Here is an 11,392-nt window from a genome sequence, read left to right as displayed (position 1 = left end):
ACGCCCCCCCCCCCCCCCCCCCCCCCCAACCTTCCCCGACACACACACGCACACACACTCCTGATTTTGGGTTTCACTATTTATTTTTCGCAAAGACAACCTATCATGTAGCCTATCGCCCAAAAAACATTTTGGGTGAACCAACTTTTTTGTCCTTTCATGTGAAAATTTTTTAGATTTGAAACCACATTTGCTAACAAGGAATGCTGCAAAAAAAAAAAAAAAAAGGGAAAAAAAACCCAGAAAAACCTATGTTTAACAGAAGGTGTGTAAGCACAAATGGTTATCACTTTCTACAGTGTTTGAAGTTAACACAAAGGTGGAAATGGGTCAGCAAGATTACTTACACCTAAGGAGGAGAGGGTTTGAGGATTCTGCAAAGTACTGAAGGTACAGCAAACTTGTTCATGGGTTTATTTAATATTTAGAAGAACTCACTTAGGGTTGAATCCAGCCCGACACCTGGAACTCCCTTTGCCCTTGAGAAAAGGGAGATTTAATCCCCTGTAAAGTCTTGAGATTCATTAAATTTCTTACGGCTGTTCCTGAAACAAAGTCTTTTCTCAATAACCACTAAAAAAAGTCTCCACAAAGACACCAAAGACTGTAGTTGATCTATTGATGCATAATGGAGGCTGCTGGCGGGTCAAAACCTATGAAACCCACCGATGCACCTTCAGAGAGACGTCCGGTCTCACTTTGCAATATGTGTGCAAAACCATAGATTATTAAGCAAAACCGACAACGGTGGGGGGGAGGGGGGCGGGGGAGAGGGACACATGTAACATTTAAGCACAGTTTTACTTAAAATAAAAATTACACTGTATCCACAGTCTAAGGAACTAATATACCCTAAAAATTAACTGTGCTATTGCTTAGTACATGCAAAGGTTATGCTTCACAATCCTACGTGTAATAGCCATTGTTCTCTCCTTTGATAATTGAAGCTATGGCAACAATACTGCAAAGCAGTTTGCTGAAAATCAAAGACAAAATTAAATATCACAAGGGCCACAGTTCATTCTTTTGATTATTGTGATGGAATTGGAATTCATCCAGCCCGTGTCTGGTGCGTAGGTTAGAGTGGAAATTGATAGTCGTTGTTCACCTTTACAGAAGCAATCGAACTAAAAGCTGAAAATTAAAAAAAAAAAAAAAAAAAAATCATAAAAAGTAACACACTGGAGAAAAAAGCCCAAAAGCCATCGAACGCATCTTATTACAATGCACTGATTCTTCACACCTGCCCATAGCATCATCCAGTGTCAATTAATACTAACATAACAATAAATCAAAACATCTTTCCCACGTTCATCTTCTTTTTCAGGGAGGATCAGCCTCGTTCGAAGGCAAAACGTCGCCCCAGAAGCCTTCAACATTAATTTTGCTTCTCTTCAGGTGTTGCACTTGTGTTTTTTTCCCTCGCCGTCTCTGCATGCGTTCTTACTCGGACTCGCACACACCCAGTCACGCGCACAGCCAAGCACACACAACCCATCCACCCACTCTCGCGCACATGCGATACGCCAGCTGGACTCCAGGCCCCGCCCACCAGGGGGAGAAGGTGGCGCCCTGTTGGGGGCGTTTTTGTTGGAGGAGATGAACCTGGCTCCTCAGCAGAGTCCAGCCATTCATATACAATGGGTCCATTCACACACATTTCTGATAGCGTGGCCGATTCAGGGAGGGGCACGTTGAGGGTGGCGCCCTCTAGAGTCGGAGGACCGGAGAATTGCGATCGTTTCTGATTCACCTCAGTTCATAATTATGTTTGAGTTCTGCATTTTGACGTGTTGTTGTATTTCAAGACCTCTTGATTTGTTAATTTGGGATGTCCTCGGTGATCTCCAGGCAGACATCTTGGTTTTCCTTTGTAATTTGAAGTTGTTTTCTGAAGGCGTCAGCTCCAATAACGCAAGTTACGTCGCCATGTCTCTCAACTGTTCGATGTAGATGTTTGCTTTTTTGCAACATGTAGCCATTCATTCTCACTCGCACCCACTCGCCATCTCAAACTTCATTTGGGCTGGTTCCCCTGGAATGCCAAATGAAATCCACACTTTTCTCTCAGATATGATGCAGCCATGGATCCCAAGAGCCAAGCACAATGTATATCGAATTTCTCACACTCTCGCTCTCTCTCGTTCTTTCGCTCCTAATTTTTTATGTTGAACAGAGTGCTGCATCGTGAACAAAACTCCAGAACACGCCAGATGCCATCTAGAACTGGAATCCCTTGGCTGGCACGTTGGCTGAGTTAAAGCCGTAAGTTCCGCCCTGGAAGGCCTCTGGGACCAAGCTGGCGTCTTCATCAATCTGTGTGAAAAACAAATCAACACCAAGTTTTAAAATTTCAGATGAAGCCTATTCAAAAAGCGCAACCCATGGATGAAGTCAGATTTTAGTAGCTAGCTTACATCGTCTGATGAGAAGTACTGATCAATAATTTCGTAGGCCAGCTTGTAGATGTCTTCATTCTCATGGTTCTGCAGTAGCTCCACTTTCTCCAACCCTGAGAAACAAATTAGACAATTTCAGACTTTCAGGTCAAAACCAAAACCCGACTAAATAACGTCGATGGCAGAACTTGCCTCCGCAATCCTCAATCAGGTTAGCGATCATTTCTGCCTTGTCGTCCGCCATCTTTAGGATATTGCTGAGGCCGTCGAGAACGACTTGGACCACCTGGGCATCCTTCACCATCAGCAGGTTACAAAATGGTGGAATCACTTCCTTGTCAATCAGGTAAGCCACCTGATCTTTTCTTCCACTTATTGTCAGGTTGCTGATGGCCCAGGCTGCTTCCTTCTGAGTTCCAAAGTCGCCCTAGAAAGACAGGCATTCAAGGTATTAAAGATTTTTAGTGTCCCAAAATTCTTTGCCAATGCATCAAATAAGGTCGTATCCACACCTTGTCAAGCAGGTGAATGATCATGGGGACGAGTTTGGCATCGATGACAGCCTGCACCTGCTGCTGGTTGCCTGCTGTGATGTTGGACAGGAACCACACTGCCTCCTACAGGGAAGAAAATGCAACTACAAGTCAACATCACAGCAAGTCAATATAACTTTGACTCTGAGGAAGTCAGGTGATTTTACTGTGTTCAAGTGAGAATATCAGGTCATTTGGTCAGGACCCGAAAGCACTTTAACACTGCCGTAAATGTAAGTGTGGGAAGTGGATCAGAATACTGAGGACAACTTGGAGTTTGACCTCTGGTAGAGACGGAGCGCTTTGGATCGGGACAAGGGTGGTGCTGAGGCTTTAATCATCGCCCAGGTCACTAATGAGGGGCCTCGTTTACGAAGTGCCTGAGCTCAGATGCACTCCTTTGTCAGCAAAGACACGAGGTCATCAGCACCCTTTGTCCTCCACCTCACATTCACACACACACACACACACACACAATTTAACACCCCATGAGCTAGACCTAACTTTTTAAAACCATCCTCTTCGTCTTCTTCCTCCTGTAGATTCTTGGCGTGGTGTTGTCAACTATCTATCCCACCTGAACCCTTTACACGACAGTCACACAAGTCTCTGATTTCATCATTTCCAGGGACAACAATTCCCAGCTCTGAGTATAGGTCATATGTAAGAAAATATATACCTTGTTGATTTTCTCCTTTGTGTGTGTGAGGAGTGCTGTGAAGTGGCTGAGGGCATCGCAGTTGAGCACCACCTGGGTCTGTTCGTCTGTGCCGGTCACTATGTTCCCAACAGCCCTGAGGGCAGCAGTCTGGATGTAGAGAAGGAACATAAATATATACTCAAATACACCTCCTGGCATTTAAGCATGTACAGTCGGAGCCTCTTGATACCTGAACTTTGACCTCCTGATGACTGAGCAGAGGTACCAGATGAGGGACGATGCCAGAGTCGATGACCATTTGTATCTGTTCGTTACCGGCGTCGGTCAAATAAGACAGAGCCCACACGGTGTCGACCAGGATCTACAGGAAACAAAGAACAGCCCTTTATTTTCTCCCGCAGAGATTTATACCAAACTGTCTTGAAAACCCAAATCAGAAGGTTTACTCACGCTGACGTCAGTGTGATTTATCAGCACACAGAGCGCAGGCAGGATCTGAGGAAAGAACACAAGTAAAATGATTCTACCAAAACAAAAGTCCCATTTAATCATTATTCCATCAAAAGATGCCTTAAAGTTCTTGAGTTTCAGACAAGAATCAAAAGGATGGTTATTGTTCAACACTAAAATGTTGCTTTTTCCCATTCACGCAGCTACCAGTGCTAATGCTCTCCTCCCCTACTCACGCACCTCCTGGATTGTTTCCATGGGTGGGGGAGGGTCCTTGTGGCGGCACAGGTTGACCATGACCCAAGTGACATTGCGTAGGAAGGTGATGGGAATGGAGGGACTGATGAAAGACAGCAGGGGCTTAACAACGCCCAAACTGATCACGTAGTCTCTGCACCGAGGGCCGTCGCCTGGAGAGAACACAGCGTCACCTCAACGCCCTTTTTTCCAGCATCAATGCCTTTACAATGCGTCACCTATGATGTTGCCGAGAGCCCAGACTGCCTGTTCACACACGTTCTGGTGAGGAGATCGAAGTAGTCGCAGGAAGAGTGGCACAGCATCTACACAATATCAGAGACGAGCATGAGCTGAGTGCATATAGCATTTAAAAGCACGGTTTCATAACCTGCACAAATGCCCATAACAGAACGCAAAAAATGCATTATATCCACCTGGAAGGATGTCGCTCACTTTGTTGACATATTTGACCACAGAAGTATGATAATACCACCAAAAAGAACAGCGCTACCGACTCACATCAGGTTCTGGTTAAATATTCTGAATAACAGCTCATCATGCTTTGAGCGGAACGCGACCAACGAGCCCACGTTCAAAATTCTGCTTTACAGCTCCGAGGGTGATTCACAGCAACTGCAAAGGTCACAGTTGCAAACCTCCAAAACAGAAGAATCAAAAGAATCCAGAGGAAAAGTGAGGCAGAATGACACATACTGGAGTGGACCACGGCTTGGGTTTGCTCCGAGGTGCCAGACGCAATGTTGGTCAGAGCCCAGGCTGCCTCAAACTGGAGAGAAGGACTGCAGGAGAGAGACACGGATGAAGCAGGAGCCCTCAAAGGTTCTCCGACCACCCCTTTAAATGTGGCGTTTACCTGTCATCTCTGTCCAGGCAGTTCACCAGCTTAGGTAGGATGCCAGATTTGATGAGATCATCTATAGGGGGGTTGCGGTCACTTGACAGCAGCTTCCTAGAAAAAATATTGAAACGAAAGCATCTTAGTCATATGCATACCAGAACTGCCAAGATTATACAAACAATCAACCTCGCATGTAATAAAATGACATGCGGTGACATTAAGAGCTCTTTTGCACTATATACAAAACCCTTTTGAGAGTGAATAAAGGGAGACTTCTCAGATGTCTGCAGCTGTTAGCTGTACAGATGGCACGGCGCTTTTAAATGACACATCCATCGCAGCAGCACCTTATGTCTGGGATATAAACGTAGGAGGTCCAAATTGTACAAAACATCAACCCAGAAACTCAGGCGACGCGATACCAAAACAGTTAAAAAGTAAAATACAGCAGCAACTTTTAGTTCGAGGGCCAACAAATGTTATCTTTAGCAAGATCGACATAATCCTCCCAGGAGTTCAAGGTCCGAAGGAAACACAGACAACAATGGGAACAGTTCCGGGTAGAGAATTTCCAGGAACTGAAATAAGCTTTTGGCTCAGAAGTACTTGTTACAGTGATTTCAGGGTTCTCAAGAGTCCCAGAATCAAGAGGTGATGCTGAAGTGAAACCTCGAGGCAGACGCTAAATACTACCGATCCAACAAGAAGCCATCACATGGAGACAGTTTCAATGAGATGAAAAGATGATGGAAGACAAAGAATGTGAGAAATCCATACCGGGCAGACTGGACAGCACTCAGCTGGATGCCCTGGTTATCACTTGTGGCATTCTAAAAAAAAAATAAACAACTTCATCAACGTAATAACCAACAGTTAGCATTCCTATGCTAATGCTAGAAAACACACAAATTGTTTTCTGTGGCACAGATGGAGCCGTTTGTTTTAGATAACACACAACAGAAATAATGATGACTTTACAGGACAGTGGGTTTGTCTTTTAATCACCTGTGGATCTGCTAAACAATGAAACACATTAATCAATGTTTTACTTACTTGGACGATGTCTTCAAGGGACGCCTTCTGCTGAAAAAGAGTCATTCGCCCATTACTCACTTGTACCACATCCAGTAGAAACTGTTGCACAGCTCTGCACTCGGTGGCTGCAGCAGCTCAATATTGTGAGGACTCACAGTCAACAACTGTAATGTCAGTCAAATTCTGCGTCATGCTAAAAAAGGTCGATTTGAGATCAACATATTTTGCATGGACGGCGCCACAAACGCGCGTGTGAATGCTTTATCTGGTTAAACCTTATTTAGAAGCCAGCGCTCAAAGGTTTGCTGAGTGATTGAAGTAGACTGGCTGGGGCTTTTCTCCTCAGATGTGGGGAAAAGCTGTATATCTTTGGTGACGTGCAGGTAAAGCGGCCCACTTCAAGTCAGTGTTATTGATAAATGCTGCCGTGCTGTTACTCTGATTAAATGTAGGAATTGCTGACGGGCCGTTTTACTGCAGCTATGCCATCTCACAACCAGTCCTCTGGGGACAGGAGGACTCTCAAATTTCCAGAATAAGGTGGTAGAAATGAGTTTTTAAGCATCAACTGGCGTGACCAGATAAAGCAAAAGGTGTCCAAATTCCCCAGACCCACTATGGAGTCCTCTCTAATTGACCTTTCAGAGCAGACCGAGAGGAGAAAGGCGCAATCATACCACTCTGAAGTCTCCGTCCCCGTCGTAGTCCTCACAGATGTACTCATAAGGCACATTTCTCCTCTTCAGAAGGTGCTCGTCTCTTTTGTTCTGTAGCGACACAACCGAAACAAAAAGGTCATATGTGCAAACATGTTTTTGGGGGATGTTTCTAAAGACAAAAATGCAATTTTAATGCCAAAGCTACTTACCTTTCTGAGTTCCACCACTACCTCAGTCCTCTGTCTTCTCATAGTCTGTGGGAAAGATAATATATAAACATCACACAGCACGAACCTTTAATCCCAACATTCCTTTCACCCCCCCAGGAGTAGCAACAGCTCTGAGATCAGAATCCAGTGTCTGCAACACATCTAACCAAGACATCTCGGTACTACGTAGAAGATGCCAGCACTTCGTATCCAACGCTCAACCTGAGAAGAGACCTCATCGGCCCAAAATGTACCAAACGTTCCATATGTGTTGGACTGAGGATCATGGCTTCTGCTTTGCTTTACATTGACTCCATAAAATACTGATAAAAGTCGACGAGGTTGATGGAATTATGTCCAAAACGACCGTAAAAGCGGTTCAACGCCCTGCCTTCAAAGAGCATCTATAGTTATGTAACGGGCGTTCCGGGTCCAGCTGTTTTGATCGTGGCCTAACCCAGATGTGCTAGCGTGATAAACGGGGATGCCATCGCGTTTTGACGGGAAGGCTGCGGGGCATTATCGCCGTCTTTATGCCCCTGAGTGACGATGATGAGGCAATTCATCGACAGGTTGCACGTTGATCGTGGAGGGGCCTACCGAAGCCGCTGGTCCGGCGTGAACCGTGTCATGCACCCCGGCCGTCGCGGTTACCGCAACCGCCAGCCCTCGATTGTGGTGAAGCCCTGGAATGCCGGTGCTCACGTTTACGTATGGATCCAGGGGTTAGCGAGCGTCAGCGTGTAGCCAGGCTCCATCGGTCATGTGATCCCGTTAACTAGCCACCCCGGACCGATTGCAACCTTAGCAATTTACACGTGATGGACGTTCGGTCGCGGTTACCCCCTCCGTTGAAAATGCAACGGGTCGACCGGTCGGTCAGCCGGTTTCCCCCCCTATTGTCTGGACGATAAAAACGGGGGATGGGTGGAACTGCAGCCACCAGCACCACCAAGCCCAAACGCCGAGCTTGACGGGAGCTAACAAGCGCGCAAGTTAGCCGACCGCAGTATCAAAATAATTCCAATCATCCGCCCAATGTCACAAATTTACCCGGGCCGATTTATATATATGTTGATGTGTGCTAGTTTCTATGGAATTAAGTCGTTTTCACTTGCTAACACATCGAGTTAAACCGATTCCTGATGTGCGCTGTGCTGTCGTTAAGCTAGCATGCTGCCCGTGGGCCTGAGCACATCCAGCGGATTCGATTAACTCTCATATTTTCGAACGTGTTTCACAACTAAGGTGGCCTCACGGTTCCACCACGGCGGGGAAACCAAACATCCACCCCGCTGAGGCCAACAATGTCAAAGTGGCGACCCGCGAAGGCCGCGGCAGAGGATTTGAGTGCAAAGTTCCCGTGGAAATTAGAAACGACGTCACAAGGAAGCCAGGGGGCGAAGCTAGCCGCGAACGGGGCGAAGCTAGCCGCTGAAGCGGCGCCGAGGAGAAGCGATCCGCGGAACTTTTACCTCCAAATCGCGGCCCTTGTTCTTGAAGTTCTTCAGCCGCTGGTTGTCCAGTTTCTCGCTGTCAGCCATGTTAGCTTCTTGTGTTGGCGGTGGGTGCGATCAGACGGGGCGATGAGGCTAGTTTCTAGTTCCCTTTTCTCCGCGCTGCGTTCGCCGACTATTTTCTGCTGCCGAGTCCGCGGTGCATACTGGGAATGCCGGTGGCGGAGGGCAGCCTGTCTGCGTAGAGGAAGGGTGGGGAAACCCCCTCGACTCCCATTGGTTCCGCTCACACCAGCCAGGCCGCGGGCGCGCATCCTAAAACATATGTTTTAATACGCAGAGTTCCCATTTTTAGATCGATTTGGATATTTACCGAGGGAGCTGAGGGGTTACTTCTATCTAGGCCATGTTTTGTGCAGTAAAACTCGACTTAGGCTGGTGAAAAGGTGTCATTTACCATTATTAGAGCTGATATATATAATAAAATTGATGACTCAACTTACTTTAGATTACCAGCCGATAAAGACCGACCATTGTGGTCATGATTGGAAAACTTTATGTCCTCAAAAGAATATGCAAACTGTCAGTGTGAATTTTATTTTGATTATTTTAAAGCGACAATAACGGCAGATCACAGATGAACAAAGACACTTATGTCTTACACAGTTAAAATCTGAACATCACAATGGTTTTTTCCCATGCTTTGTTTAAAATCATCCATTCAAACGCTTGAAGGAACCTGTAAAAGTAAAAAATAACCAAACAACGACATTGTGCTACCAGAACATCCAAAAGGCAAGTTGTAGCACAAGGGCTGACAAATTTCACCATTTTATTTTATTGTTTCTGGCCTGTTGTACTACAGGCAACAATCCCCTGCATCCAAAATATTGCTATATTTAAACAAAGGCATTGTTAGTTTGATGATTTTTTCCCTCTGTATACTGTCTATGATGATTTCTTTTTTTGACCTTCTACATGTTCTTGTTCCTCAGGTTTTATCTGTACACTTTGTTCTCACTGGAATTGAGCAGGTCCCACTATCGCTGTGATTAAAGGCCTGAGGTCGCCATCCTTTTTGTTTTATCCTCCTCTCGCTGCTGCTGGCTCCACACAGCAACGTGAGATAAGGAATCCACCACGCTGAGCAGCCTTCTGGAGAGGTTTCCATCCATCACCTGCTGCAGAGCAAAGCTTGTTTCACCGCGGTGACGCTCAGTCCCTTTGACCTCATCTTCAGCTTGATGTCCTCTTGCGTCTGTTTCAGTGGAGTCTTCATCAGGTAGATCATTCTCCTGAACCCTTCCTCCAGTCCTGTGCCGGTCGTGGCCGAGCAGGGCTGGATGAACCAGGCCCTGCCCTCGCATATTATCCTCAAATCCAGTTTCAGGCAGAGATCTTCTGGATTAAGAGCACCTCGAAGATCTTGTTTGTTGGCGAGGACCACGAGAGGAACTCCCCGGAGACTCTCGTACCGCAGGATCTATATTAAACAGAAACGTCAGAGGCAAAAACAGGAAATACCAGAGGCACTTGACATAGCTCTCAACGTGGAACCATTTGTTTTCATCATCCGATTTAGTGATATCCTTCAGGGATACAATTAACCAGGCTAGTTTTCAGATGATTTATGTTTTTTCTAAAGACAAATATGGGCTCAACTTCCTTCATATTCAGAAATCTATATTCCTTAAACTTTATCTTCGTAATAATCAGTTTTCTACATTAAACCCACAGGTCTGATGCAGTATCATCCTCCCCATTTGCTACTGGGAAACATTTTTCTCTGCCTGGTGTACAAACTAACATTAAGGTGCTGAATTTGGACTCCTTTACCCGATGCAGTTCTTTACGGGCCTCGTCCATCCTCTTCTGATCGCAGCTGTCCACCACAAATAGAAGCCCCGCCGTGTCCGCGTAATAATGCCTCCAGTGGGGCCTCATCTTCTTCTGGCCCCCCACGTCCCACACCGTCAGGCCCAGGCTGCTCCTGTCCGTGTCAAGGGTCTCCACATTGAACCCCACCGTTGGCACGGTCATCACGCTCTCGTTGTACTTCAGCCTGTAGAGCATGGTGGTCTTCCCTGACCCATCCAGGCCCAGCAGTAACACCTGGGCTTGTTTCTGAGGCTTAGATCCACGCACACCCATGTCCCAAAACTTCAGGATTACTCCAGTAAAGTTTACTAAGCCCTCTTCTGTGTGTGCACCTCCTTATCTGGCTAAAGTCCCCTGTCTCCTTTATGTACACACAGGCTGAGTGAGCCCACCCCCCCTGTTGGGGTGAGATTCCTCCTGTGTGTGTCCCAGCAAAGCTATTTATATCCAAGGCGAGAGAGCAGCTAACTTCTCTGGTTACCACTGGTGGAGTCACATCACACCTGCATGGGATCATTACACACACACACACACACACACACACACACACACACACACACACACACACACACACACACACACACACACACCAGAGGGACCGGAAGTTTCGTTCCACAAGATCATGTTTCTTCCTTCCTGGCTGCGTATGACGTCATAGGAGCATTTTGGTGCAGTTCATGTCCTGACTGTCAGCCTGAGATGCGACGTTCCACCAACTCTCCAAGATTATTGGTGAAGATGTCAACTTAAAATGCAAACATTGTCGATGCACATTCTCGATTTAAAACTGTCGGACGAGAACAGTCTGTTAAAAGCGGAAGTCAGTGGCAAAATCGATTGCTTGGGACTGAGCAGTGTTAACTGCTGCGACATATATTAATATTTTTACACGGTATATAATGTGTTGCTTACATTATTTAAATCATTTAGTTTGTTAACATTCCGATGGCTAGCTAATTTAAACTTGAATTTCATTCCAATATGCACCAATTAGCGTTAGAAATAAAGTGTC

The 11,392-nt window shown here is 46.0% G+C and overlaps 2 protein-coding genes across 3 annotated transcripts; both read right to left on the bottom strand.

Moving 5' to 3' along the window:
* Window positions 1-64: 64 nt before the first annotated feature.
* On the bottom strand, window positions 65-8,811 carry kpna4 (karyopherin alpha 4 (importin alpha 3)). Of its 2 annotated transcripts, none has more exons than XM_057050429.1 (16): window positions 8,521-8,811; window positions 7,046-7,090; window positions 6,855-6,944; window positions 6,196-6,225; window positions 5,920-5,972; window positions 5,158-5,253; window positions 4,998-5,083; window positions 4,520-4,606; window positions 4,284-4,453; window positions 4,044-4,088; window positions 3,823-3,954; window positions 3,612-3,740; window positions 2,912-3,016; window positions 2,592-2,826; window positions 2,418-2,512; window positions 65-2,316 (listed from the first exon to the last, which is right to left on the bottom strand). In XM_057050429.1, exons 1-16 carry the CDS (start codon window positions 8,587-8,589, stop codon window positions 2,221-2,223), a joined length of 1,563 nt encoding a protein of 520 aa, XP_056906409.1. In that variant the 5' UTR covers window positions 8,590-8,811; the 3' UTR covers window positions 65-2,220. The 2 variants fall into 2 exon arrangements, with proteins under 2 accessions (XP_056906409.1, XP_056906411.1); XM_057050431.1 differs by having other exon boundaries at window positions 6,196-6,222.
* Window positions 8,812-9,083: 272 nt separating this feature from the next.
* LOC130535425 (ADP-ribosylation factor-like protein 14) lies at window positions 9,084-11,351 on the bottom strand. The gene is made up of 2 exons (XM_057050437.1): window positions 10,339-11,351; window positions 9,084-9,985 (listed from the first exon to the last, which is right to left on the bottom strand). The coding sequence occupies exons 1-2, from the start codon at window positions 10,651-10,653 to the stop codon at window positions 9,677-9,679; spliced, it is 624 nt and encodes a 207-aa protein (XP_056906417.1). The 5' UTR covers window positions 10,654-11,351; the 3' UTR covers window positions 9,084-9,676.
* Between the last annotated feature and the right edge of the window lie 41 nt (window positions 11,352-11,392).

This window comes from Takifugu flavidus, chromosome 12, assembly GCF_003711565.1.
Source record: "Takifugu flavidus isolate HTHZ2018 chromosome 12, ASM371156v2, whole genome shotgun sequence".
NCBI lineage: Eukaryota > Metazoa > Chordata > Actinopteri > Tetraodontiformes > Tetraodontidae > Takifugu > Takifugu flavidus.
This window is presented reverse-complemented; position numbering and strand designations above follow the sequence as displayed.

What these genes read in the sequence shown, in the direction of transcription:
- LOC130535425 (XM_057050437.1), bottom strand. Translation starts at nt 10,653, where the DNA reads ATGGGTGTGCGTGGATCTAAGCCTCAGAAACAAGCCCAGGTGTTACTG. An exon ending in CCCGTAAAGAACTGCATCGG is followed by an intron (nt 9,986 to 10,338) that starts GTAAAGGAGTCC and finishes TGTTTAATATAG; the next exon opens with ATCCTGCGGTACGAGAGTCT.
- kpna4 (XM_057050429.1), bottom strand. Translation starts at nt 8,589, where the DNA reads ATGGCTGACAGCGAGAAACTGGACAACCAGCGGCTGAAGAACTTCAAG. An exon ending in ATCAGGAGGTCAAAGTTCAG is followed by an intron (nt 3,741 to 3,822) that starts GTATCAAGAGGC and finishes CTCTACATCCAG; the next exon opens with ACTGCTGCCCTCAGGGCTGT. An exon ending in AGTACTTCTCATCAGACGAT is followed by an intron (nt 2,317 to 2,417) that starts GTAAGCTAGCTA and finishes TTTTTCACACAG; the next exon opens with ATTGATGAAGACGCCAGCTT.